This window comes from Erpetoichthys calabaricus, chromosome 1 (genome assembly GCF_900747795.2).
Source record: "Erpetoichthys calabaricus chromosome 1, fErpCal1.3, whole genome shotgun sequence".
In the NCBI taxonomy this organism is placed as follows: Eukaryota; Metazoa; Chordata; class Cladistia; order Polypteriformes; family Polypteridae; genus Erpetoichthys; species Erpetoichthys calabaricus.
In genome coordinates this window covers 37,206,888-37,234,209 of record NC_041394.2, presented here as the reverse complement: position 1 = coordinate 37,234,209, position 27,322 = coordinate 37,206,888, and the positions used below count along the sequence as shown (strand labels likewise).

Below are 27,322 nucleotides of genomic sequence, written 5' to 3'. Positions count from 1 at the left end.
TTTTCTGCCCAGTATTGTTAACTTCAGTTTAAATTGTTTGATTATTTATTGATTTTAACCTCCACTTTGCACTTGATTTTTATTAGATTCTTTATTAATTTAAGAAACTTTAGTCTGCACTGCACTATTTACACTTTGTTTTGTTTTACAATATAAGCACTTGAAGCACTTTACAAAATCTCTTGCTGACAGTGTGTGTCCTCATTTACCAGGCTCATCCTCGGAGTTATCGACGGTTCCAGGTTCAAGCTGCCAGGGACTGTGGAACAAACCTAGATCATCACGCCCTCTAGTGGCCATTTTTTGAAAATGCTTTTGGGACATCCTTATATATAATTTGATAGTATCCATATGTATGGTGTTTGCGTCAATACCTCGACTCAATACAAGTTAGAACCATGCAATGGGACTCTGCCTCTGTAGTTAGAACATAACGTGGGAAACATGGACGCAGTATTGCATGATTGGATAAGAATGTTTGAATGCTACAGTGACGCTGCTGGATGGCCGAGTATAGTAAGTCGGTGTTGGTGCGACAGAGTGCGGTACAGAAAGTAGAGCTGCAGATGAGGATCTGAGTGAGCGAGAGGGGAGTCAGTTTGTAGGAGATCAGTGAGGTTGTGGAGAGCTTTAAATGTTAGGAGCAGTATTTTGTATTGTATTCTGTAGTTAACAGGGAGCCAGTGAAGTTGAGAGAGAATCGGTGTAATATGTTCAGTGGATTTAGAACAGCAGGTTATTATCCTAGCAGCAGAATTTTGAAGAAGTTGTAGGTGATGGATAAGTTTTTGTGGGATGCCAGATAGAATAGCATTACAGTAATCTACAAGTAAGCCCGCGATTCGCTAGCGAATCGGAAATCCAAGAATAGCAATCAGTCCGATATCTGGATGGATGACGTATCATGGAGGGTGGGTGTGTCTGGGGAAATGTCATTTAATTACATAAGCATATCTGTACTAAAGCAGTTTCGTTTTGTGGAGACGTGATTCCGTTGCCTTTGCTGACACCGACTGCTGGCAGAGTGGAGCACAGCAAGTTTAGTTTACAGGTTGTGGTGTTCGTGTGCCAGCCACTGAGTCTGGGAAGCTGCTGGGTTAGAGTCTGTGACCTTTATGTGATCTATATTACTGGCACAGTGGATTAGAGCAAGTGTAGCTCACAGGTTGTGTTGTTTGGGCGCCACCTACTGACTCTGGGAAGCCGCTGTGTTTTGGGAAGCCGCTGCGTTTGACTCTGGACTCTGGTTCGGGCGCCAAACTGAATAATCCGTTATGTGATCTACATTACTGGCACAGTAGATTAGAGCAAGTCTAGTTTACAGGTGGTGTTGTTTGGGCGCCACCTACTGACTCTGGGAATCTGCCGCGTTTTGGGAAGCCGCTGCGTTTGACTGTACAGGTTGTGTTGTTTGGGCGCTCAGAGGTTGTGGTGTTCGGGCGCCACCTACTGACTCTGGGAAGCTGCCGCGTTTTGGAAAGCCGCTGCGTTTGACTCTGGGGGCCGCAGTGCGCATGCGCCTCGGTGCGTCCGCTGTGCATATATTAACTGTGGTTTAGTAAGATAGATACATGAGGTGACTGGAGAATAATCAATACTTCAGTACTGTGTTGCGTAAGAACAGGACGAAGTCTAGAAATGTTTCGGAGATGGAAGAAGGCAGTCCACGAAAACCCAGTTTCCACGTCTACGTGTATTAGTTTAAATGGCACTTTTACCACTCGCAATGGGGCAGACGCGCTGACGTATCGTGTCGACTGGGCAACACAGTGAATGCGGCGTCTATCTATATATGTCTATGATTTGTTCGCTTTCCGACGTAGTGTAAATAAAGTAAATTCATCTCACTGTGGTGTGTATTCCGTACGTTAATACCATGTAACACATTATAATTCTCCTGCTTTACACGAATATACCCATGCCACCAAAAAAAGACGTACAATTCCACGGTCCACTTCAGATGCCAGAGAAAAGTCTATTTCAAGGGCGTCTCAAACGCCACAGCAGACACAATCCAAAGTGGACGAACTTACAATAAAATGTGAATCAGAAAACTGTTTGTTCTATTTTTATGTTCTGTTTCTTTCATTTGGGAAATTCACCAGTTATAGATTCCCGGGCAATGCCGGGTACTCCTGCTAGTACTGGAACTTATTTGCTTCAGGACTCCTAAGATCACGACAGTAACTCAGCTGAACTGTTTGATTTACAAATTGATGTGGTAACTGCACCTTCTCTTAAAGTGTCTGATTACAGTAGAGAGTAAGTAGAAGAAAGGGAGAGTCCAGACAAATTCCAAATAAGTATTTTTGCAACAAGAAATGAAAATGATTTGGAAGAGATAAAGAATAGTACTCCTTATTCAGATAGGGTTATTACACTAAGATCAAGAGAATTTTACATCAAAATAAAAGTCTAAAAGGCCCGTTAATACCAAACTATATCATAAAATAGGTTTTTTTAAGGTTATGTGACAATACAGGTAGTCCCCAAGTTATGGACATCCGACTTACGGACGGGGCTGCAGCAGCTCCTTCATCTGTCTGGGGGACGCGACGCAGGCTCCTCGGTAACTGCCGCTCCATCATGTTTGGCCTGGGGACGCTGCAAGCGGTGGCTGGACGGAGGCTGGAGGGGGTGATTTCGCTGCTTGCACAGTGTAGTGTCCCTTGAGTGGCTCTGGTTGATGAATGGGGCGATGGGAGCCGCAGCCCATTCATTCTCAGTGGGCAGCTGGGTGCGCGGCAAGCAGTGACCCAGGGTCAAATAGTCGCTGGGGCCACAGCTACCGCTCATGTGCAGGACGGAAGCTTGACGGGGCCGTTCGCTGCCCACCCACCACGCCGCTGCAGCTACTGCTCCTGACTGCCCCGTTCGTTCTCAGTGGGCAGCTGGTGATGCTGCAAGCGGGGGCCCAGTTGTGGCTGAATGGAGGCCATTGAGGGTGAATGGGGCGGCAGGGGGCAGCATTGTATAGTGTGCCACGGGTGGCTGCCTGTTGAATGGGAGCAGTGGTGGGCGATTCACTACCCGCCTTTTGTCACACCCTATTCGTTCTTGGTGGGCAGACGCTGCAGGCAGCATACTGTATGCAAGTGGAGGTGACTGTGTGGTGGGCGGGTGGTGAACCATCCCTCGCCACCCCCATTCATTCACAATAGCAAGCATACTTGTACTGTTACGTACATAGCAGGAAGTTGTCTCTTGTCAGTACACCAGACTTGTTGACGACGGGTGCCTTCCTGCCGTGATAGCATTTACAGTGCTGTGCAGAAGAGCTCATCTTAACATTTAGTCTTCACCCTTCAACAATGTCTCTGAAACACAAATCTGACGCAAGTGCTGGTGATACAGTAAAGAAGAGAAAAACCATCACCATGTAAAATAAAGTAGAAATAATAAAAAGTTAAGAGAGGTGAAACTCCATCATTCATTGGCAGAGCACTTGGTTACAGTCGGTCAACAATAGTATTTATTAAAACAGTGGTTCTCAAACTGTGGGGCAGGCCCCCCTAAGGGGGCGCGAAGTAACAAAAAGGGGGGGCGCGAAGATGTGAAAAAAAGATAACAAGAATCGAAAATATGAAAAATACATCAATTGAAACCAAAACAAATTAACTTAAACTACATTCTGATACTAGAAAAATAAATATAGATAAATGTCGATAAAAGTTAAGTAGGTATAATAAAATATACATCTATGATATATCATTAATTAAAAAAGAACAAATTGGTATTAGTGGGCTCCTTCCAAAAAAATGTTAAGGGGGCGCGATTAAAACTGTTATGAAAACTGGGGTCGCAAACACTTAAAGGTTGAGAAACGCGTATTAAAATAATGTACCTGTTCCGACTTGCATACAAATTCAACTTAAGAAACCAAACTAACAAACCTGCAGTCCCTATCTCGTACATAACCCGGGGACTGCCTGTATATGTTTTTTTTTCTGTGCTTTTAAGCCATTTTTATAATGGTGGTATGATCATATCATCTGTAATGTTGACCCTTGTCTTTGCCATCAACATCATGGAGATACCATTTAAAATAATATAGAAAATGGCAATGCCTGTCAAGGGGAAAAAAGTTCAACAAAATGACGGCAGGATTACACCACAAAACTAACAAAAAAAGTGAACATAAAATTAACAATATTAATATATCCAAAAATTTAAGGAAGTGAATCTACACAAAATTTATCAAGTGCCAATTCCAGTTTGTTGGCATTAATTTGATCATGTACAGGATCAATAAAAAAACAATGTCATTAATTTACAAATGTAATATTTGTTGTTACCATTGGGTGTTTTGCTGATGAACCAAATTAATTAAATCGGGCTGTTACTGAAGGAAAAGTCAGATGTTGTTTCGGTCAAAGCACCAAAAGTCAAGATACTGATGTAAGTGACAAAAATAGCGTCAAAATCAGACCTGGCTGCACTAGAGGATTACCCGTGTATTACAGAGCTTTCCTTTACTTTTCTACAAAGTTTGGACATTATTTATACAGCTAATCTGTCTCGATGCCACTAGTCATATGGCATGAACATCCTGAGCAACCATACAGCACTATACCAACCAAACATGCAAAATGGTGGAGACACAATATGGCAGTATCCAAAAATGAAAAACTAACACACAAAATGTTTACAATGTGACCTCAAAGCAATAAAAGTAGAAATATAAATAAAACAAAAACAGAATGTTATCTGTGTGATTCTATATTTAAATAAGAAACCAAACTCAATTACCCGATAACTCAATAAAGTTGCCTGTAAATACCACTACTACTACTGCCTGTATGTTGGCCAGGTGCAGTAGTAGTGATGGTGTGTTTTAGCACTTACTGTAGGTGTGTGTTTGTGTTCTTAGCAGTTCATGTTCAGGGTTTAACAAATAGCATTTCAATTGAAAAGATCTGACATGGAGAATTATCTTATATGGAGTTACAAGTCAGCGAAAACGGCAAACATTAACGCAAGAGAGAATTTCGATTTCAACTGAGTGTAGAGGCGGCCACAATATGTTGCTTACAAGGCTCGTCAAAGATGAAGACGACACACAGATCAAAACTCTTATTTATGTTGTAGGAAAGGAGGTGATTAAGCATTCAAAACGTTTATGTGGGGCATAATTATAAGGTAATGATAAACAAGCTGAATCTGCTCCATGCTGAAAATAACCACAGCTCGTGAGAGTGTGTGCTTTCAAGCATACTTTTTTATTAGTGATCAAAGAGGCAGGAACAAACAGGTGAGGAGAAGTTGGCAGGAGTTAGCCAACATGTGTACATTAGTACTTTTGAAAATATCTGCAAGTTATGTTTGGCAAACAGCCATCGAAATGATGACAGTTAACTGCTAACAGGAGCGCAACATTTACAACAAGATAAATGTCATATTTTGAGGCAAGAAGGAAGTGATGCAACAGAGCAAACTAATGCAACAATATCGAGGTGCTGATGCAAGAAGCAAGCAATTCAATGAAGTCATGCAAGAATGTTCATTTGCTTCAACAGCAAATGCTACGTACAGTCACACCTATGGCTGCACAGGAGCAAAATTCAGATATTCTTAGAGCTAAGGTGTAAAGAAACTGGAAACAGATTAATTCAGAGATAGCTATATGTAAGGCAGGCTTCAGTTCTGGTGATCCCAAAGGAGGAAAAGAATGACATTTAAAGCCTTTAGCCTGTGATGAAATACAAAAAGAAAAGGAAGTCCTCTGCTATTGGTAATGAAAAAAAAATGAGGTCAGCCGATATGTTTTCTTTTGCAAAGTGGCAGGGCACAGCCAACTTCTGATTTAGAATGCACAGAGGGAGATGGATGTGGATGAGCAGTGGTGATGGCAACACTGAAGAGTTTAAGGTGCCAACAGAGTGTGGACAGTGCCTAGAGCTAGATATTTATTGGAAATCTATGAACTATTAAGTACAAGGCACCCATCAAGAAATGACAGGCCAACACAAACTGCAAGTAAAAATAGGTGTCTTGGGTTTATAATCTGAATAACGTTAGTGATATGGGCAATTTCATTGTTTCTGCCTCTCAAGAGGCGCACCTTTTGATATTGTACTAGAGATGTAAAGACTGCCGCTCTCCTGTGTATGTATTACTTTATGTTTGTTTCACCTGGATCCTTTATTCTCACAAGTGTGGTTGGTTATGGTCTTCTCCCAAATTAAGACTCTCAGGTGCTACAATCATTAGGGCTGCAATTAGCTGAGAGGTCCATAAAAGACTCCTGCTGTGGCACTTGTTAGCTTGCTCCTTTGCCTTCAGTCCTTTCTTTTTTTGGTTGGCCCTTAGTGATTTTTCAATAAACAAAAAGATTGTTTAGTCCTGAATTTCTTGAAGGTTTATGTATTGTTGCTGGTGTTGACATTTAAAAATGTTAGTTTTGAATTTTTACTTCCACTATTGTTTGTTTTAACCTCTCTTTCAGATTGTTAATTAAGGGTGTTCTTAAAATTCATTTTTTTAGTTCTTTCCCCTCTGCTAGTTTACTTAATCTTTTCTATTAATAAGTTTGTTGTTTAATTACTAATAATAAAATTAAGTATGTTTAAATATTATTAATGATTATGTTTTCAAAGAAATAATCAAAATGACTGATGACTGTTGAAGTGTCCTTATTTTTTGAATATTTTCAAATTATGATCCTATTCAGCTTTTGCTCTGTTCACCTTAGCTGGCACATTGCAGTAATTAATTAAACTTTTGACTTCCAAAATGCAGCGGACGCTCCTCCACTTGCACTCATTTTGATTGACACCTCTTCTACTTCTTTCGGCTGCTCCCATTTGGGGTCGCCACAGCGGATCATCTTCTTCCATATCTTCCTGTCCTCTGCATCTTGCTCTGTCACACCCACTACCTTCATGTCCTCTCTTACCACATCCATAAACCTTCTCTTAGGCCTTCCTCTTTTCCTTTTGCCTGTCAGCTCTATCTTTAGTATCCTTTTCCCTATAAATCCAGCATCTCTCCTCTGCACATGTCCAAAACAACGCAATCTCGTCTCTCTGACTTTGCAATTCCCTTAAAAGAATTACCCTCACATTTGTTACACATGTGTTACTCTCCCCATGTAGTTTGCAGTGATGGCCAAGAAAACGTTTTAGTCTCATATTCTCATGCAAAACGTAGCTAACAAAGTTTCTGATATAATTAGGGTCTATGGTGACCAATGCTGGAAAACAGCAAACAATACTAAAAAAGTCCATGACAAAAATCTCACACTACTCATGTTGCACAATCCATATGTCAAGTCATTCACTCGTATTCTTACAATGTCCCAAACATGTGTTTTTAATAAATTATAGTTAAATAAACCGCTTATATGCAAAATAGCACTGAACTGAAGACCTGCCTTCCCAACATTGTCTCACTGGTCAGGTATTCAGCCTACTAACAGCTTATTCATTCTTGAACATTGCCTTTCAAAGTGATGTCAAGAAAAAGCATGAACTTGGAGACATATAAACTAAGATTAAAAGTTAAAGAAAAGTGAGTAAAAACAGTATCATGAAGAGAATCCGCCCCATATTTGTGCATATCTGAGATGTTCAAAAAGCAGAAAGTCAATTCACCTGTGCAGTTTCAAAGACTGCTGCTAAATAATCTTGAGGTACTCCCGTTGTGCCATCACCACTCTGAATATCACTGACATCAGGAGGTAGGTCTACAATTCAAATGCTCGTTCATGTTTGAGCATGTTCTATTTTTGTTCATGAGAGGTGGTGTTTTAATAATATTTTAGCAAAAATACATTACTAAATTTAATTAGTTGGAATGCAATGAATGACTCAAAAGTGGTGAAAAGGCAAGAATACTATAAATAGGCTTTTTCATTGAACAGCTAATAGGTTACAACCTACAGATATTCTGCAGCAATTAAAGTAAATGAAGCCTTGCAAGTTGAAGCAAACAATTTGCACAGGTGTCCCATCTTCTGTTGATTACTTAAAACCCCTCAGTCTGTTTTAAAGCAGAGTTGGAACAGACTGTGCTACTACACCCTCTGAAGTACTGCTTGGACAATATTTCAAAGTCAAAAGTTGTAAATTGCAGTGACAATGGCAAGAAAATGGCAATTAACAAATGAAATGAGACAGAGCATTATTAATCTTAGAAATGTAGGCTTTTCATTTAGAGAAACTGCAAAACAAAATCCAAGTGTCAGTGAGTACAGTGGTGTCCTGCACAATCCAGAGACAATTGGAAACTAGAAGAAACTCTGGTAGGAAAGATGTGACAGACCCAAAGTCACAAGCCAATCAGAAGACAATTTCTGAGGGTCACCAGCTTGTGTGGTTGGCACCTCAGAGCACAACAGCTTCAAGCACAGCTTAACAGTGCAGGTTGACAAAAGGTTGTCAGTTTCTACTGTGAAGAGGAGACTTTTTGTGGCAGATTTGACAGGGCAAGTATAAGTAAGAAAGCCATTTCTTAAAGGACAAAATAGGGCCTTGAAATACCAGCTGTGGACTGCTGCCGACTGCATAAAGTCTCCTGTTCACAGCAGAAGATGAGACTTCAATAGACACTATTAAGCTTTGCTTGAAACTGTTGTGCTGACATAACATGTGAGTTACAAGTAATGATACAAGAAGCAACACATGTAACGTGAGATTTTTCATGGATGTTTTTTGATATTGTTATTTCAGAAACTTTGTTATCTCCATTCCGCTTTAAAACATAAGATTAATTTTTTCTCTTAGCCATCCCTACAAATTATAAGAGTAAATAACATATAAAAATATTCATTTAACATTAATATTAGACCTTTCAAGCTGTCCTCTTATATTGTCTTCATAAAAATTATTTGCGAATGTTTTGAACTCATTTCATGGTTCCAAGCAAACCCCCATACGACATACTTGACCTCTAGTTATGCAAGACATCGAGCTTTTGGGTTATCTTTGGACAATATGTGTTGCAGGAAGTTAGACCCTTATAATAAAGTTCAGTTTTGTCTTCCGCAAAAAAGATGAGAAGGACTTGATGTTGTGCAGGCCACAACAATTGACCCCTAGTGATTCACCCCCAATGGGACACAAGGGCCAAAGTTACTCCTTGTCACAAAATTTAGAAACAAAATGGGGATTGGTAACATAGGCATGTGGAGTGTCATTTAATGCTATTTTGAGGTTGCTGCTCAAAAATATGATAATATTTTTGATGTTTGATTCTTTACTGGTGGTCACTCCCAGATGGTTAAACCTGACAATTTTCAAACATAAGCATATGGGTTATCGTTTTAGACTATTTCAAGATCACTGACTACGAAGATGGTGTTATTTTTAATTTTGGAGCCTTTACTAGGAATTTAGCACTCTTGTTGTTTATTATGCATTTCTAACTCTTGAAGTATATTATTACATTTCTTATGAAGACCTCAAATTAGGGTGGCTTATGCTAATTTACACTTTTTCTTTGTGAAAATCCTTTCTTTTCTGCCTTTCCATGTGATTGAGGGAATATGGGTAACACACAGACACAGCAAAGCAATTTGTATTGGTTCATGTGGCCATGTGTAAGGTTAGTAGTGCATTTTTATTCTTAGTACTCTGTAGTTTCCAGATCATGCACCAGTGGCACTCAGCTGTAATTTATTCATGTTAAGGATGAGTTTACCCGAAATCGATCTTTGATGATCTCCACAGGCAATACATCGATGGATCAAATGTCAATTCTCCAGTACAAGGAGTGTATAGCTGGAGCCTTTCAAAATACACTAACTGCCTGGTGACGAGTGAAGCAGCAACATGTATGTGATCAAGTCGAGTTACATGTGAGGCTGTTTTACCTGAAGGAAGCCTGGTGAAATAGTGGCACCTTTCAAAGCATGATCTCCATTGCGTTGAAAATCTATACCCATATGTCTTATAAAGTTCTTGATCAACAAGTGTGATTTTGACTGAAATGCCTCATCTGCAATAAAACTACAAAGAGAATGACTTTTCGCAGGAATAATTTTTAGCTTGCAAAGTAACACACCGGTAAGTTGCAAGCAGGTGGTTGTTCCTTCTCCAGTGGTGTTCACCCTTTATGATATCATTAATGGATGGTAACTTTAAATACTTGTATATGCTGACCAATCATCTCAGACAGCCTTGGTTTTCTTACTTGTTTCTTTTAACAAGATCAGCAGGTCTATTGAAAGGAGATGGCTGGTACATCGCCATTCACTGAAATGCTTAATAAGCCCACTATTTGCCACTCACTGAGCTATGCAGGCCTGCTGGGGGGCTGGCAGTGTACATGTTTAACATGATGCCATTGTAACATAAAGCTGAAGGTTGTGGTATGGGTTGTTATAAACAGTACACGGGGTCATCTAAGAAATTCATTGAAAAGAAACCAAATTAGGAGCAGGCATGTGCTTATTCAGCGATCTGCACTCCACTGTCTATTGGCTTGCATTTAAATTACACTCTCACAACTAGTAGCTTACCTAACTTAAGTAGGATGCAACAAAATGGAAACCTTCCAAGATGTAAAGAACATGAATGAGAAAGCCGACCAGCATGCTTTGTGGGATTTTAACAGCCTAACAATCAACTTTAATGAACTGTCTAGTCTGAAGGAAATACCTCCACATTTCTTGACAGGAGTTAAAACAATTAGGGGATGAAAAGCAAAGAGAAAAAGGCTACAAACATAAACCGCATTTCTACACATTGTGTACAGCCTCCTAGGAAATCTTAACATAAAGAAAACTAATAAAATTGTGAGAAGAAAGGTGATGAAAGAAAATGAGTAGGAAATACCTGATGTACAGAGAGAATGGTGAGCTACACAGAGGGAGTGAGAGTTAATGAGGAACAAAACCAGAAAAGTGACACTGGAAAGCAGAGAGATGTGTGATGCAAAATGAGAGGAGTGCCAAAAAAGGAACATAAATGAGAAATTCATAGTAGACAGACAAAGTGTGTGAGTGTGTACAGAAGTGGGTCAAGGCAGAGGGTGGGCAAATAATGGAAGCTTATTGGGAAATGAAAGTATTGAGGATTGACAGTCTTAACAGGGTGTGGAGTAAAGGCTGACCAATACAATTAGAGACAGAAAGGGAACAAGAAGAAGAAACACAAGGAGAGTGACAGGAGGCCATGTGCTCACCTGGCGTCCGCTTCACTGTAGTACTCTCTGGCCACGATGTCCTCAAACAGTTCTCCTCCAGTCACCCTGAAATGGGAAACACAAACACAAATTATAGGGCTGGTCGCTACATGAATTAATCGGCTCATGATAATCATTACAAAGGCTCCCCACCATCTGTGACACTGAAATGGAATAAGAAGATCTAGGAATAACTTTATTATCTTAACAGACAAGTTGCCTATTTATTGGGAATCATCCATCCATCCATCCATTTTCCAACCCGCTGAATCCGAACACAGGGTCACGGGGGTCTGCTGGAGCCAATCCCAGCCAACACAGGGCACAAGGCAGGGAACCAATCCTGGGCAGGGTGCCAACCCACCGCAGGACTATTGGGAATCAAGTGCAGTTAAAATAAAAAAGGGAAAACCCCGTTAAATAGAAAACACAGAAATGGACTCACAACCTTTCTTCAGCAGATCCAAGTTTGATCTTATCTTAAGTTGTAGTAGCTGGCTTGTGTGCATGACAGCTGACAACCAATGAGCGAGCGCTCTTCCAGATATACTGTATTGCAACTTCAAGGAACATGGAACAGAAGAGAGCTACATCTGCCCTATGTCTCATGGAAAAGTCTGATAAAAAAAACACGGCCGAGACATTTTGGTGGGACGCGAAGTACCTATAAAGTATTTGCACGGACACCAGCTCTGTCAGGCAGCACAAAAGGGATGAGCTTGTGATACTTTGGACATGTGAAACTGTGTTGAAAAGTCATTACACAGTTGTCTAATTTGTCGTCTCCTGTGATACCTGGCCATATTCAGGCCATGAGATCAGCAACTGCAGTCTGACATCCCCCACATTTACCCCCCCCAGTAGAAGTCATTTGATGTGACATTGGCTTAAGACAGCTTTGCTGACTGTGGTTAATACATCACAGCTGGCTAGAGCTATCACCATGCCATCCATCTTCACTCTCCTTGCCACCCTCACTGACCTAGGCATCACTGGAGCGGCCGTCAGATTGTTTAAAGCCTACCTCACCGGCAGAGCAAAGATGTCAAGAGTGCATCTTCTAAGCATATGGGTGTCCCAAGGACTGGTGTTGGGTTTTCTCCTATTCTCCTTGTACACCACCTCACTAGTTTCTTGTATCAGTGGTATGCCAATGATCCTCAGCTTTACCTGACATTCCCTTCAAAGGACCACAAGATCTCTGCTAGAATCTCAGTTTGTCTCACCGTTATCTCAACTGGTCATGAATGTGATGTTAGTCTATAATTCACTTATTAAATGCGTTTTCATCCAATATGTTTTCCCATGGAAAATTTCATTTTTTATGTTTTCTTTGTGTTATAGAGTCTATTTATTTACATTGATGTAATATGTTACACATCACATTTATAATTGTCAAGTTATTATCATTGATCAGTATGCTGCAATGCCATCTTTGTTTTCTTATACATGCCACCATTTTAAGTTTTGGTTGTCAGGGTGCACCAGGGGTGCCAGCAGGAAGTCATGTCCGTATGGTGTGAGCAACTGTGCTGGTATTTAACACAGTCCATTGGCGTTGTCAAAGGTCCAAGCATTGGAAAGAAAAGACTAGTTATCTCGGTTTACTAAAATTCTGGGTTTGATTGTTGCACAACTTTGCTTACTGTCTTTCGGTTACATTCTGGCACTAGCTCTCGCTCATCTTAATCCTCTTAATCTAACTATTTCCCTTTATTTTAATTAACTTTTCTTGAGACTCTGACAGCTGAATTGATTCTTTTTTCCTTAAACAGCACCTAAACATAAATTTGATGTGAAGTGAGCCAACAGATGACCAACTAAGTTAGGGCCTCAAACTCCAGCCTTCATTCAGTTTCTTAACTTGAAGCCAATTCTCGTTGTTAATTAAACCCGTTATTTAATTCCATCGTGCTCATTTCCAAAACTGTGTCAAAATGTTCTGTGGTCCTGAGCAGATCAACATTACTGAGGCCTTCACCTTTCTTTATTTTCAGTTATTGTGTGGTGGACGCAGGTTGTTTTTTTATGCGTTGGTTCATTTTGTATCTTGATATTGTTTGGTTGTTAATTAAGGAAAAAAGAAATAATTATGGGGCCTGAGTCTTAAGTTGTGCATCAATTAAAATTAAGACAAAGAATTAATTAGCAGCAAAAATCTGGTCAATAATTAAGAAATGAATGGATCAACGTGTGTCTACCCGGCGCCGAGAGGCGTGGGTAAGCCATTGAACCCCATTCATGATGGGGACCGGGGCTTGCAATTGTTCCCCACGAACGAGGAATTCCCAGTAAGTGCGGGTCATAAGCTCGCACTGATTACGTCCCTGCCCTTTGTACACACCGCCCGTCACTACTACCGATTGGATGGTTTAGTGAGGTCCTCGGATCAGCCCTGCCGCGGTCGCTCGCGGCCTCTGGCGGAGCGCCGAGAAGACGATCGAACTTGACTATCTAGAGGAAGTAAAAGTCGTAATTCCATAGGTGAACCTGCAGAAGGATCATTACCGGTTGTGCCGATCCGTCATTGGACAGTTAGGACCCGAAACCTCTCGGGCCCACTTCCCCGCCCTCTCTCCGGAAAGGTGGAGGGGGTAGAAAAGGCGTCCTCCCTGGGTGTCCTTCCCCTCTCCCCCTGTTCCACCCTCCGTGCCCAACCGCCATCCAGCCCCGTCCCTCACTCTGGGAGGTGGGGGCGCGGTAGCGGTCCTCCAGTTTTCAGTCACGGACAATTGTATGTTTCTCTCTCCAGAGTTCCATCTTTTCATTCACTTACAGTGGTATCCTCAAACCCACCCTATTTGGACAACTGTGTCTTTCAGGAAGTGTTCACCCATCAATACATAATTATGTGGCGCTACGCCGCGGGTTGGCTAGTTATTTAGTATTTAGAATTCAAAGCAAGCAGTGTCAATTGATTTAGTATAAATATAATTCACACCAAGTACCGAGCCAAACTGAGCAATAGAAAGATTAAGAACCCTTTGTCCATAAATGTTCAGTCTGGTTCTCAATGTGTTGTCTTTAACTACCATGTAAACAAATGGCAAGAATTCACTTGTTCTGTTCAGAGAACCACAGATTTTAGAGAAGCATAGAACAGGATACATGTCTCTCATAATAATAATATTAATACCTCTCATAATAATAATATTAATACATTTTATTTATATAGCACCTTTCCCATGCTCAATAAGTGATGGATGCTGGTCTGTCTTGTACTTTGTATGATGATACCATAATTATGATAGCCAATGTGACTTGTATCAGACTGTAGAATGCCTGCAAAGGAGGTGGACAGCCAGATGGACTAGATCACCTAGAGTTTGTTCAACACTTTCTCCATTTACTTGACAGCATCCTGAGCTGTAGTTTCTGTTTTCATCATGTCTAAGGCCAACTAGCAATATCTGTTTTTTCTTACATTACCTAAAATATTGATTCTGTGTATTAATATGCTACCTAATTTGCAACCTTAGAAACATACACTTCATAAGTCCACTTTCTCAATTTATTTCATTTATTCTTTGCACTGTGGTAAGCTGTCAGCATCAGATGCAACATAAGAGCCAAAAATGGACATGGAACGTTACAGTGAACACTACTTGCTACTTTAAGCATTGAAACAGCTTAGAGCTGCCATTCAAGCATGACGGTCTTTAAGTGTAAACTCTATATGGCCAAAAGTATGTGGACACCCCCAGTGCCGATGTTAGGTTATTTTGCGCCCTAGGCCAAACTTATTAGTGCGCTAACCGACTATTAGGCAACTAACTCGTGCAGCTGGGTTTCCCCCCATTATGATCTGCGCCCTAGGTGAATGATCTCAGTGACTTTAAACGTTGCACTGTCATAGGATACACCTATCCCACAAGTCAGTACATGAACTTTACGCTCTGGTAATGCTGTCCTGTTAAATAATAAGCATTGTTATTGTGAAGTGGAAGCAACAACAGCTCAGCCATGAAGTGGTAGAACAAACAAAATCACAGAGCAAAATGACCCATCATTTGTTGCATCACTCAAAACAGAGTTCAAATCTGCCTTTGGTAGCAATATCAGCAGCAGAACTTTGTGTTGGGAGTTTCATGAGATAGTTTTGCATGACCAAGCAGCTGCGCACAAGGTGTAATTCCAAGTGTCAGCTGGAGTGTTGTAAAGCACACCACCACTGGTGTCTGGAACAGTGGAACAATGCGCTCTAGAGCGATGAACCACACTTCACTATCTGACCAGTCTGGGTTTGGCAGATGCTAGGCGAGTGCTACCTCTTGGACTGCACTACGGTAAAGTTTGGCATAAGAGAGCTAATGGTCAGGAGCTGTTTTTCACGGTTTGGCCTACGCCCCTTGGTTCTAGGCTACCGTTAATGGTACAGAATGCAGTGACATTTTAGATAACTGTGCACTGACTGAGCCTCTGTGGACAAAGACATGGAGGAGCCAGAGTGGCCTGTACAGAGCTCTGACCTCAACCCTATTGAACACCTGTGGGATGAAATTATGAGCCAGATCTTCTGACCCAACATCAGTAAAATGTATTGTTATTATTATTACTTTACAAATGTTCTTTTGGATGAATGGACACAAATTCTCACAGAAAAGAGTGGGGTTCCCAATCAGTGGCTGGAATGTACATGCACCATTATTGACACACAGAGGGAGAGAGGTCAGCACCCACCACAGTACATTGGACAGACTGAGGTGGAGACAGTGGCCACATTTAAATTTCTTGGTGGACCTACCACGTTACAGACCTGGCTGGGAAAGCCCGGCAGCGTTTGTATTTTCTGAGAAGGCTGAAGAAGTCTGGCATGCCAAGCACTATCTACAGCAACTTCTACAGATGCACAATTGAGAGTATCCTCACCTACTCCATCACAGACTGATTTGGAAAAAGTACAACATGGGACTGTAAGGCTCTAGATCGAGTGGTTAAATTGGCCCAAAATATCATCAGAAGAGCACTCCCTGCACTAGAGGACATCCATAACACCAGGGTTCTCAGGAGGGCCCATAACATTATTAAGGACACAAGTCACACACTACATGAAGTGTTCATACTGCTACCATCTGGGAGACGCTATAAGAGCATAGCAGCGAGAACATCAAGGCTGAGACAGTTTTCTCCCTTATGGCATCAAGCTTGTAAACAGAACCCATCCACACCCCCTACCCTCAGCACTGCAGGCTAGTGGGTGTCTGGAGGATGGAAGGACATCTTGAGACCACATACCTGCAGAGCTTACATTGAATCATTTATTTATTTGTATGTGCACTCATACTGAATGTTTTTGTTTATTGTTTGTATTCTTGTCAGTTGTTTTCTTATTGCTAGAGGACTCGCAGAATACGATTTTCATTGCACTGAGTACATATGCCATTGAAGTTGAAGTTGAAGAACACAAACAGCAGCTCTTTGCATACATACTGCAGACCTTTATCATCGTACTTCTGGCGCCCCTCAGATGACAGCACTCTAATCGACTTCCTAAGTCACCTAATGGATTGACTGACATTTTCAAACCCACCTAGACTATGTTAAGGTCAGGGGAGCCACAGCCAATCTTGGCAGCACTGGGAGCAGAGCAAGGATGCAAACATCCCTGGACAAGGTGTCAGACCCCTGTAGGTGCCAATTTACCTAATCTATGAGTGGGCACTGAAAAGTTTCCAGACAATGCTTTGTGCTTTCATTCACTGAAGGAAAAAAAGCAACACTCACCAAGAAAAGGGAAGCAACCGGCAGCTTCACCACACGTCATCTGGCATGCAAATCACACCAGACTCTTATGATTTGTAGGAGCTTTCAGTGGGGCCAAGAGTTGATAAAAATGAAGCTGCAATGCTATGCCAAAGTATTCTCCACACAGGCTGACAGAGTCCTAGAAGAATGAGGCAGGGCAATGGGCATTCAGTGTCAAATCTTATTTCTTTGTCTTTTGTACTTCCTCCCACTCCCTAACAGCTTAACCCACAAACCAGGTCACACCGTTGACTAAGACAGCCTATAAAAAGGCGGCTAGTCTGGGGTACTCCACTCCAGTCCTGGAGGTCCACTGTGGCTGCAGGTTTTCATAAGTAGTTTTGTAATTAGAAGCCAGGCCTATTTAATGACATGGCTTGTTAACCCTTTAGCACATTGTAGATTTCTCATTTTATGAGAACATTCTCCATATATTTTGTGGTCCAGAATAGATTTGTACCTCTTGGCCCTTTCCTTCTCTCTCATTTGTTTAAAAATATTTTATTAACACAGATGCATCAAGATGCATCTACACAGGTTTAAATCAAGTACGTTAGCTGAAGAGCTGGTGGTTCCTTTGTCACTCCCCATTACTAACTGATGGCTTATTAAGAAAACAGCTCACAAATAAAAACTTAATGTAGCCGTTTGAAAGTAAAATAGGCCATTAAAGATTCTGAATCATATCAAGTGAGTTAACTAAACTAAGTCTGAAAAACATATTGCTTTAATAGTAAATAAATGGGTTCTAATTAATTTGGGTAAAGCATAAAAACAGAAGCCACTATGGACCTCCAGGCCTGGAATTGAGTACCCTGTGTTAATCTGACCCTCTGCTCCAGTTTCCACAGTGTAATGAGATGTTGCTCACGCTTTGCATGGTCTAACTGGCAGCACTTTTGGTCCACTACTTTTCTCAATCAGATCACTTTGCTCTTGACGATATCCCCTTAAAGAACAGCTGACTCAAACTTGCACTCCTTATGTCTTCTTTTCTAATCATAGAGAGCACCAAACATGGCCATCTTCATCTAAATTACATTGGATGGCAAACATTTGAAAGATGTCCCGGTCTAATGTGATCATGTAAGGCCCACCAAGTGTCTATTGTGGCACGCGGCTGGGGGTGGCACCCAGCCGGGATGACCAGGAGGACAGGAGGAGGGCTCATGCCTCCTCCAGACCACGAGGGGGCGACCGCCCTGGTTCCTTTGGGGGCCACGGGTGCAGGGCTTGGAAGCCCAACTCTGTAGGGGCCCATGGTCTCCACCAGGGGGCACCCCCATGCCTGAAGGACCTGGAACCCCAACACTTCCGCCACACCAGGAAGTGCTGGGGGGAAGAAGACTGGGAACACCCGGAGGGCTTCCGGGAGCATAGCCGGCACTTCCGCCACACAGGGGAGTGTCTAAGGAGTGTCGGGAATCACCTGGAGCCCATCCGGGTAATTATAAAAGGGGCCGCCTCCCTGCAGACGAGGACTGGAGTCAGGTGAGGAGTGGACAAAGTTTGGAGGCAGGAGAGAGGAGGTGGCCTGAAGAGCAGGCAGAGAGTGAGAGAGGCCTGGACTTTGGGGGAGTTTGGTGCTTGAGGCACTGGGTTGTGCACTTATGGACAGTGTAAAATATGTATAATAAATGTGTGGTGGACTGTACAATGGTGTCCGTCTGTCTGTGTCCGGGCAGCTTATCACACTATCTATATTGTTTCTGTGCACTATCAATCAATAAGTACTTCCAAAGGACACATCATCACGAGGCCCTTAGTGGCTTCTTCAACCCAAGGGTCCAGTTAAAAACCATATGCTAGTTTCATGTCAGGTTGGAGAAATGATATGGCAACTAAGAGATGACTTTGGCGTGTTCATGTGGTCAATGAAAAATAAAAGATACAAGCCTAGCACTGGGGGATTCCACCTCTGCACCACCCCATAACATGCAAACACAGCAGGAGTATGGCTGTCTTATTGTGAAAATGACAATAAAAAACAGTCTTAACAATGTTACCAACATATATAATCATCACAGTGTGTTAAAAAGGGCTCTTTAGTGTTTATTTTTTGGTGGACTGTCATTACGTTTTCTGGGTCAGAGGGGCACAAAGATATTCCCTGTTGTATAATACAAAAAACACTTCTAAAGCATGAAAATTAAAAGAAGACAACTCACTGGAGTGTACACATGTAAGGATGTTGTCAGGATCGTTTCTGATCCCCCAACATCCTGCTCTGGGTTGTCAGATTCACTCACAAGAGAACTGAATCCTCAACAAGTATAAAATACAATGAATGGGAAGAACACAGGAACATAAGAAGTTTGACAGAACAAGGAAAGTCCACTCAGTCCATCGAGGTTGTCTGGTTAGCCAGTAGCTCAGTGGTCCCAATATCTCATCTGGTAAATTTTAAAAGTAACCAAGTTTTACACTGCCATTACATGACACAGTAAATTGTTCCAAATTTCCATAATTTTTGCTGGCCTTTAGCCTATTTGCATGTCCCTGTGGTGTAGCGGGTCCACAGCTCATGTCAAAGGCCACTTTGTAAATAAATAATCACCGCACTCGCGGCTTAGAAAGGGGGTGTGGTAGTGTGGCTGAAGCGGTTCCCGAGGCGAGTCCGTGATGTGGGCAGTCCTTGCTTAAATGCACAGGTGAGGAGTCATCCGCAGCCTCCAGACCAGTCGAATAGAGAGGTAGGGTGGCTCCCCTGGTGCATAGGTTGGAAGGGAGAAGCAGGGGAGTCACCAGTTTAAAAACGCACCGGGCTTTGTGGTACAAAGGACAGCTTCCAGCCGTTGTTTAAACCTCATTATATTTAAAGGGATTGTTTTTTTCTATTGGATTTTAACCTCCACCTTTCACTCGTTTTATTGGATTATTTATTTAAGGAATTGAGATGCAGTGCACTATTTATTTGAACACTTGTTTTGTTGTTGCTCTTTTTAATAAAAGCATTTGGCACTTTTGCACCATCCTGTTGTTTCATTGTTTGTGCCTCACTGCCAAGCTCATCGGTGACATTACCGATGGTGTCGCGTTCAGGGCTCCCGGAAGGACGATAGAAGCGTGGAGCTAACCCGCATCATCACAGTCCCCTTAATTCCTATCATAGTCCTTGAGTATGTCACATTCAATATTTAAATAAAGAATTTGAAGGATCGACTTTATTGATGGCTTTGAAATCCTGGATTAAGTCTTCAATATGTTGCTAAATGCATTTAAATGCAGGAATTGATCCAGGATCATGAATGGGGAATGACAAAGATAAGGCTCTCTAGCAGATTAGAACACTCTAGACGAGAACAGGCCATTCAGCCCAACAAAGCTCGCCAGTCCTATCCACTTATTTCTTCCAAAAAATATCAAGTCAAGTTTTGAAATCCCTAAATTCTTACTGTTTACCACACTACTTGGTAGCTTATTAAGTGTCTATCGTTCTTTGTGTAAAGAAAAACTTCCTAATGTTTGTGCGAAATTTACCCTTAACAAGTTTCCAACTGTGTCCCTGTGTTCTTGATGAACTCATTTTAAAATAACTGGACTAATTCCCTTCGTATTTTTAAACACTTCAGTCATGTCACCTCTTAATCTTCTTTTGATTAAACTGTAAAGGCTCGTCTCTTTTAATCTTTCCTCATAATTTAACCCCTGTAGCCCTGCAATCAGCCTAGTTGCTCTTCTCTGGACCTTTTCTAGTGCTTCTATGTCCTTTTTATAGCCTGGAGACCAAAACTGCACACAGTACTCCAGATGAGGCCTCACCAGTGTGTTATAAAGGTTGGGCAGAACCTCCTTGGACTTGTACTCCACACATCGTACTATATAACCCGACATTCTGTTTGTCTTCTTAATGGCCTCTGAACACTGTCTGGAAGTCGACAGCTTAGAGTCCACTTTGACTCCTAAATCCTTCTCAGAAGGTGTACTCTCGATTTTCCGACCGCCCATTGTGTATTTAAACCTAACATTTTTACTTCCTATGTGTAATCCTTTCTTTGAGGAGAGCTACTGCTCCTCTGAAATGGCAAAGTGGCATGGGCATCTCCCACAGTTGGTCTGGTAGAAATGAGGTGGAAGTTGTTGTTGGTCTGGTCCAACCAGCAATGTAACCAGTGCCTAAAATGTGGACAGATAAACAACTGGTTGGAATGAAAGACAGCAGCCAAGAACAACACAAAAAGTCACACACTGCATGCTTCTTGAAAGACGAATGCTTATGCACAATAGAACTTTACCACCTAACCTATATGAAGGATGGGGGTGCCACAGAGCCTCAGACCCCAAGCACAAACACAGACCCAGAAGTCCCAGGTTGAAATCAAAGTGGGTTTATTACATAAGCACCTTGTAGTAGTAGGGTGTTGTACCGTGTTAGCCATTATAAAGATAGCATCTTGCCTGCAGAAGGGGCCTGAGTTGCCTCAAAAGCTTGCATATTGTAATCTTTTTAGTTAGCCAGTAAAAGGTGTCACTTACTTGACTTCCTACTACACAAGTACCTTGCACAATGATTAATACTGTGTTTCTCTTCTTTCTCTCTTCCTTTTACCCAATCGCTTTGCTCTCCTCTAGTCGAGTGTTGCTTTTCTCTGCTCCCAGGCCCAATTCACCTGGACAAGGCAGTGCACACCATTTTGCTGAGGACTCAGTAGTACTTCCAGTGACGTATCATAGCCAGCTGGAAGCACTTCTGGGTTATGAGAAAACCAGGGAGTTCCTCCTCTGGCAGCGCCCTCTGTTGTTTGCCAGAGATGCCTACAGGGCTGCTCCTCCTGACTTCAAGTCCCATGCAGCACTATGGGTGTCCAAACTGGAACACTATATGAGGGACACTGTCACTTATAAAAATGGGGGATGAACTGCTCCTTGCCGTACTCTCCTGCCAGTTCTTGTACTCTTTGGGCATCCCACCCTGGATGGGGATCATAAGGCGTCCTAACTGGGTAATGCCCCCATTTAGTCCACCCGTCCAATATGGCATCCCAGCCAGGTACAGACTCCACCTCTGTCCTGGGCAGGATGTCCAACCATCCTCTGGGGAAGCAAAACTTTGAATGAAACTTTTAGTCTGTCAAAAATGGAGGCACAGACCAATATGTCTGATGAAGCAGGAATTTGACAAAAAGCATGAATGAATTAGTAGTCATGTTAGGAATGGTTTTATTGTCATGTGTACAGAATACAGAGAAATGGCTGTGTGACTAGAAGATCAACAGGATGATGTGATTCTACAAGGTTACGACTCAGGATGTGGTCCTTGAGATCCACATTTGTAAAGCCCTATGGTTCCTGCACTTTACCCCAACCTGTGAAGATAGGTGGGTCTTCAGTTCAAATACTGGCTTAACACTTCCGAGTGCATTACATTTTTTGGAAATGCTTGATTTAATAATATTTATTAAAAGTACATGCGTTTGGTCCACGGTGAGCACACAACTGGACAACTTGACAAATGGGTTATGTGACATGAGTAGAGTGAGATTTTTCATGTATCTCTTGATATTGTTTTCTACTGGCCAGTATTGTTCACCACTAGCATAGATCAGTGAAATTTACCAACACGTTTTTTTGCAGAGAATGTGCTGGGTTTGCCAGTGACCTCATTCGCTGAATATTTTCCTGAAAATTTGTCATATGGCTGGCTTAGAGGAACTTCCTTTTCCCAGAACCCCATGATTATTTGCGAGGCCAGAGTGACATCAAAGAGCTGTAGCAGTTAATCTTGGATGGGACAGGACACCCACCCCCACGCATACAACACTGATGCTAGTAGTGGGCTAAAAAATAGTGGAAAACTTGAGAATACATTTAAACATAAAAAATCCATGCAGAAGGACACAAAAAATGTGTTGGTGTAGTTGTAATCCTATATTTCAGAATGTCTTTCACATTACAGTGTAAATCGTAACCTTAGATCTTCAAATGAGTGTCTGCTTATAATTCCAAGAGCTAAACTTAAAAGAAGTAGTGAGGCGGCCTTCTGCTGCTATGCACCTAACCGATAGAAATTCACCAGGCTAATACGGTGGAGCACTCTAAAAAACTGCTAAAAACTCCTTATTTTAACATGGCTTTCTCATAGCTTCATTTTAGTTTAACCCTGATATTCTGTATATGCATTTAATTATCATTATCATTGATGATGGCTCCAAAATCTGTACTAACCCTTACCTTCTCTGCTGTTCTTTTTCTGGTTTTCTCTGGTGGCGATCTGCCTCACCTCCTGTCCCTACATTGATGGATCAAAGGCCAGATGTCTACATGACCATCATCTTCAAGTTCTTCCATGTGAGGCGTGTAAATCATGAGGACTGATTGTGAGATCATTTAATGTCAGGTAGAATGCCCAGTGGAGGCTGGGTGGTCTCATGGACTCAGAACCCCTGCAGATTTTTTTTTCTTTCTCCAGCTCTCTGGAGTTTTTCTTTTGTTTTTTCTGTCCTCCCTGGCCATCGGACCTTACTTTTATTCTATGTTAATTAGTACTGCCTAATTTTATGTTTTATATTTTGTCTTTTTTTCTCTTTCTTCATCCTGTAAAGCACTTTCAGGTACATCATTTGTATGAAAATGTGCTATATAAATAAATGTTGTTTTTGTTGTTATTGTTGTGTCTTAAATATAATGTCTACTTGTATTGACTTGTAATGCAAGCCTACTGCTTTAATAATATTACCCAGAATGCTATGCAGTTGATGCAAACAGGAAGGAGTAATGAATCAGCAAGCTTTAGTGTTGTGCTTATTTGGTAGTAGCGGCATGGAACAAGCAGAAGCATGAGAGAAAAAACTCAAACTGTATTTCAGTGAGAGAGAGATGAATACCTGACTTTAAATCTGTTAGGGGTTAAGGCTTAGTGAATTCATGCTTTCTGCTCCTCCTGCCTCTGTTTGTAAGAACTTTTACTGTTCTGATATTTAATTCTATTAATTTTATCTCTTGGGGCAAGATGGCACAGTGATTTGCATGGCTGCTTGACAGCTCAGTTCATATTTTTGGCCACAATAATCGGTTCGATATAATCAGCAGACGATTCCCTTGCCCTCAGGGACACTTAATGGACCACTGCATCATTATAATCCACTCAACACCCATTCAGTTTCTCCTTCCCTACTCACTTCAATGCATTTCACCGAGTTCCATGAAGTTACATACCCACAATTTCACCAAATTTGAGGCCAAGCTATTGTAGCAGAGTTTTGCTCATTACTAGTCACCACAAACACCAAATAGCCCTCATGGCTACCCTGCCAAATTTTATAAGAAGTTCTCCACTGAGCTAGAACCCCTTTTATTAGCAACATTCACAGAAGCTAGAGACAATAAAATTTGACCTCAAACTTTTCATCAAGCATTAATCACTGTCTTTCCTAAAAAAATAAGGACGTATTACAATGTGCATCATACAGACCAATTTCACTTCTGAATAATGATGTTAAGATACTCTCCAAAGTCCTAGCTAGAAGAATGGAGAAAGTGCTGCCTTTGGTAGTAGCACAAGATCAAACTGGATTTATTAAAGGCCGACACTTAGCGTCCAATCTTCGATACCTGTTTAATGTAATATATTCACCCGCAAAATCAAACATCCCAGAGATATTATTATCATTGGATGCAGAAAAAGCATTTGATATGATTGAATGGAACTACCTTTTCACTACATTGGAGAAATTTGGGTTTGGCCCGAAAATTGTTGCATGGATCAAACTACTTTAGCTGGAAGAATTAACATTGTTAAGATGACTATCCTCCCTAGGCTTCTCTTCTTATTTCAAAACATTCCAATATACATCAATAAATAATTTTTTAAGAAATTAGATTCAACCATAACCTCATTTATTTGGAATTCAAAACATCCACGTATCCAAAGAGCGACCCTACAAAGACTTAAGGCAAAAGGTGGCATGGCTCTACCTAACTTTCAGTTTTATTATTGGGCAGCAAACATACAAGCTATAAAAACCTTTACATGGACACAAATAGATGAACATACACAGGCCTGGTCTGCAATAGAAATACAATCCTGCAGTACTTCTTTATATTCCTTGCTTTGTGCCCCAATAAATGCAAGTTATCGCCAATATACTAACAACCCAATTGTGCTTAACTCACTCAGAATATGGAACCAATGTAGGAAGCATTTTAAGATAGAGAATCTTTAATCGGTGGCACCTCTGCACGAGAATCACCTTTTTGAACCCTCACAAATATATGCAGTTTTTAATGTCTTGAAAACATTTGGGATTAAATCACTTAGAGAACCCTACATAGACAATGTCTTTGCATCCTACGAACAATTACACTCCAAATTTTGGGGGTGATTCTGGCATAGACACCGTGAGTTGCCAATCTATGAGTCTTCATGGTTGGGTCACTAAGTGGCCAGTGGCCAGTTTAATTAGAGTGGCCAGTATAAATTGTTTGTTAAGGGTCAAAATGAGGCAAAACTCCCTTGAGTAGTCAAAAGCTAGAAGCCAGCCAGTTTGCAGGTACCTCTGGGACAACTTAAAATTCATTTATAAGTGGCCTTAGTAAGTAAGTAAAATTTATTTATAAAGCGCCTTTTCCAGACATGACATCAAAAAGCGTCGTACAACAAAAAACACATAAAGTGCCATCCAAATGTAACAAAATAAAAAAAAGAAAGAAGAAAATAGAATAACAAGAACAAACTAAATATAAACATAAAGTCCAAGCAGAGACTACTTATCTGTGTTCAAAAACCTGCTTAAACAAAAATGTCTTAAGTTGCTTACTAAATGAATCAACTGACTCAGCCATGCGCAGTGCTAACGAAAGACCATTCCAAAGCCATGGCGCAACAGACTGAAAAGCACAATCCCCCTGTAGCTGGAGCCGGGTATGAGGGATGACTAGGAGGCCTTGTTGCCCAGACGTAAGTGGCCGACAGGCTGTATGGTGGTACAGGAGGCCAGTAATATACTCAGAGGCTTGTCCGTAGAGTGCTTTATAGGTAAGCACCAAAATTTTAAAACAAATTCTAAAATAAATTGGAAGCCAGTGCAACGCATACAAAATGGGTGTAATACGTGCCCTTTGACTAGATCGAGTTAAAAGCCTAGTGGCTGCATGTTGGACTAAGTGTAGCTGAGAAAGGGAGGATTTATTCAGACCAGTATATAGGGCTTTACGGTAGTGAAGACGCGACAAGATAAAAGCACGTATAAGCTCTGGGCTTGAGACTACAGACCTCAGTTTAGAAAGTTTCTTAAATAAAAGAAACGGGAGCGGCTAACGGACCTTACATGTGAATTTAGAATTTAAGACTGATCAAAAATAACCCCCAGAAAATGCAAGTGCAGCTTGGCAATTGGAGAGACAGAAGCCCCTCTTGAGACTAATCACAGAGTGAAGGCTAGGGGGGGGCAACAGTTAGAACCTCAGTCTTTCCTGAGTTCAACTGCAAGTAGTTGTTACAAAGCCAATTATTAATCTGTGACACACAGTCAACCAAAACTGACAATTTTTCAATTTGATTAGGTTTAAATGAGATATAAAGCTGTATGTATATCATCCGTGATATGAAATGCACTTAAAAGAGTTTATACTCTGAGACATAGGAAGGATGTATAAGGAAAACAGTACCGGTCCAAGATCCAAACCCTGTGGCACTCCACAAGTCTTAGGAACATAAGCCATAGAAGGTGGTCTTTCTGTCATGTTCATTTTCTGTAATTCTCTTTAGACCTCTATGCCTCCTGCATCTTTAATAATTTTACACCCTGAAACAGCTGCCAAGTGTGAGAAAAGATAGAGAGCAGAGTGAGGGAAGGTGGGGAGGGGGGAATGATGAATGTGGCGCCACCATGGCGGGGACATCAGCTCATCTCAAACATCAGAGACAATACTATTGATTACTCAGAGCCGCATCTTAATGCAGCCCTGATTGCAGAGGACAATGACGTAGGGAAGTGGCCCCTCTTCACAATTACATCAGCACACACTGCGGGAGCAACACGTGGCTCTGAAGTTCTTGCTTGAATAATTTAGTTCTGGCCAACTCCACTCGGAATTCTCAGTTAGCAACTATTAAAGCAGACAAGTGGCAAGTTAAATCATGAATACGTTTACAGCATGAATCAATCAAAAGGGCCATAAATGCCCCTTTGATTGCCTCATTTATCTACAGTGTATGCACACTTAATGTAGTTAATTTGTATTTTTTTAATATTGATTAATACAACAAAATATGTAATGTCTGAGTGAAAACAAAATTACTGATCCCTCTTTCTACATTGATCAAAGGAGTCAAACCGCAGGTGATCCACAGGCAGCACTCTAGAAATGTCACCAACCCAGAATGAGGCCAATAACATACAAAAAAAAAGAGGATGTGGACTAATCCAATAAAGCACACACACTGTATATGGGTTGTCACAGAGGACATATTGGCTTGCATCACGGCCAGGATGGATAGTTCCTAACTCAACCA

General features: G+C 41.4%; 1 protein-coding gene across 42 annotated transcripts in view; it reads right to left on the bottom strand.

The window, feature by feature from the left end:
* Positions 1-27,322, bottom strand: part of LOC114648726 (calcium/calmodulin-dependent protein kinase type II subunit beta) — a 412,239-nt gene that overhangs the window by 181,238 nt on the left and 203,679 nt on the right. For all 42 annotated transcript variants that reach the window (XM_051936344.1, XM_051936324.1, XM_051936339.1 and 39 more), the window contains exon 5: positions 11,125-11,190. In XM_051936344.1, the coding sequence (XP_051792304.1) occupies positions 11,125-11,190 (66 nt within the window). The remainder of the gene's footprint in view (positions 1-11,124; positions 11,191-27,322) is intronic.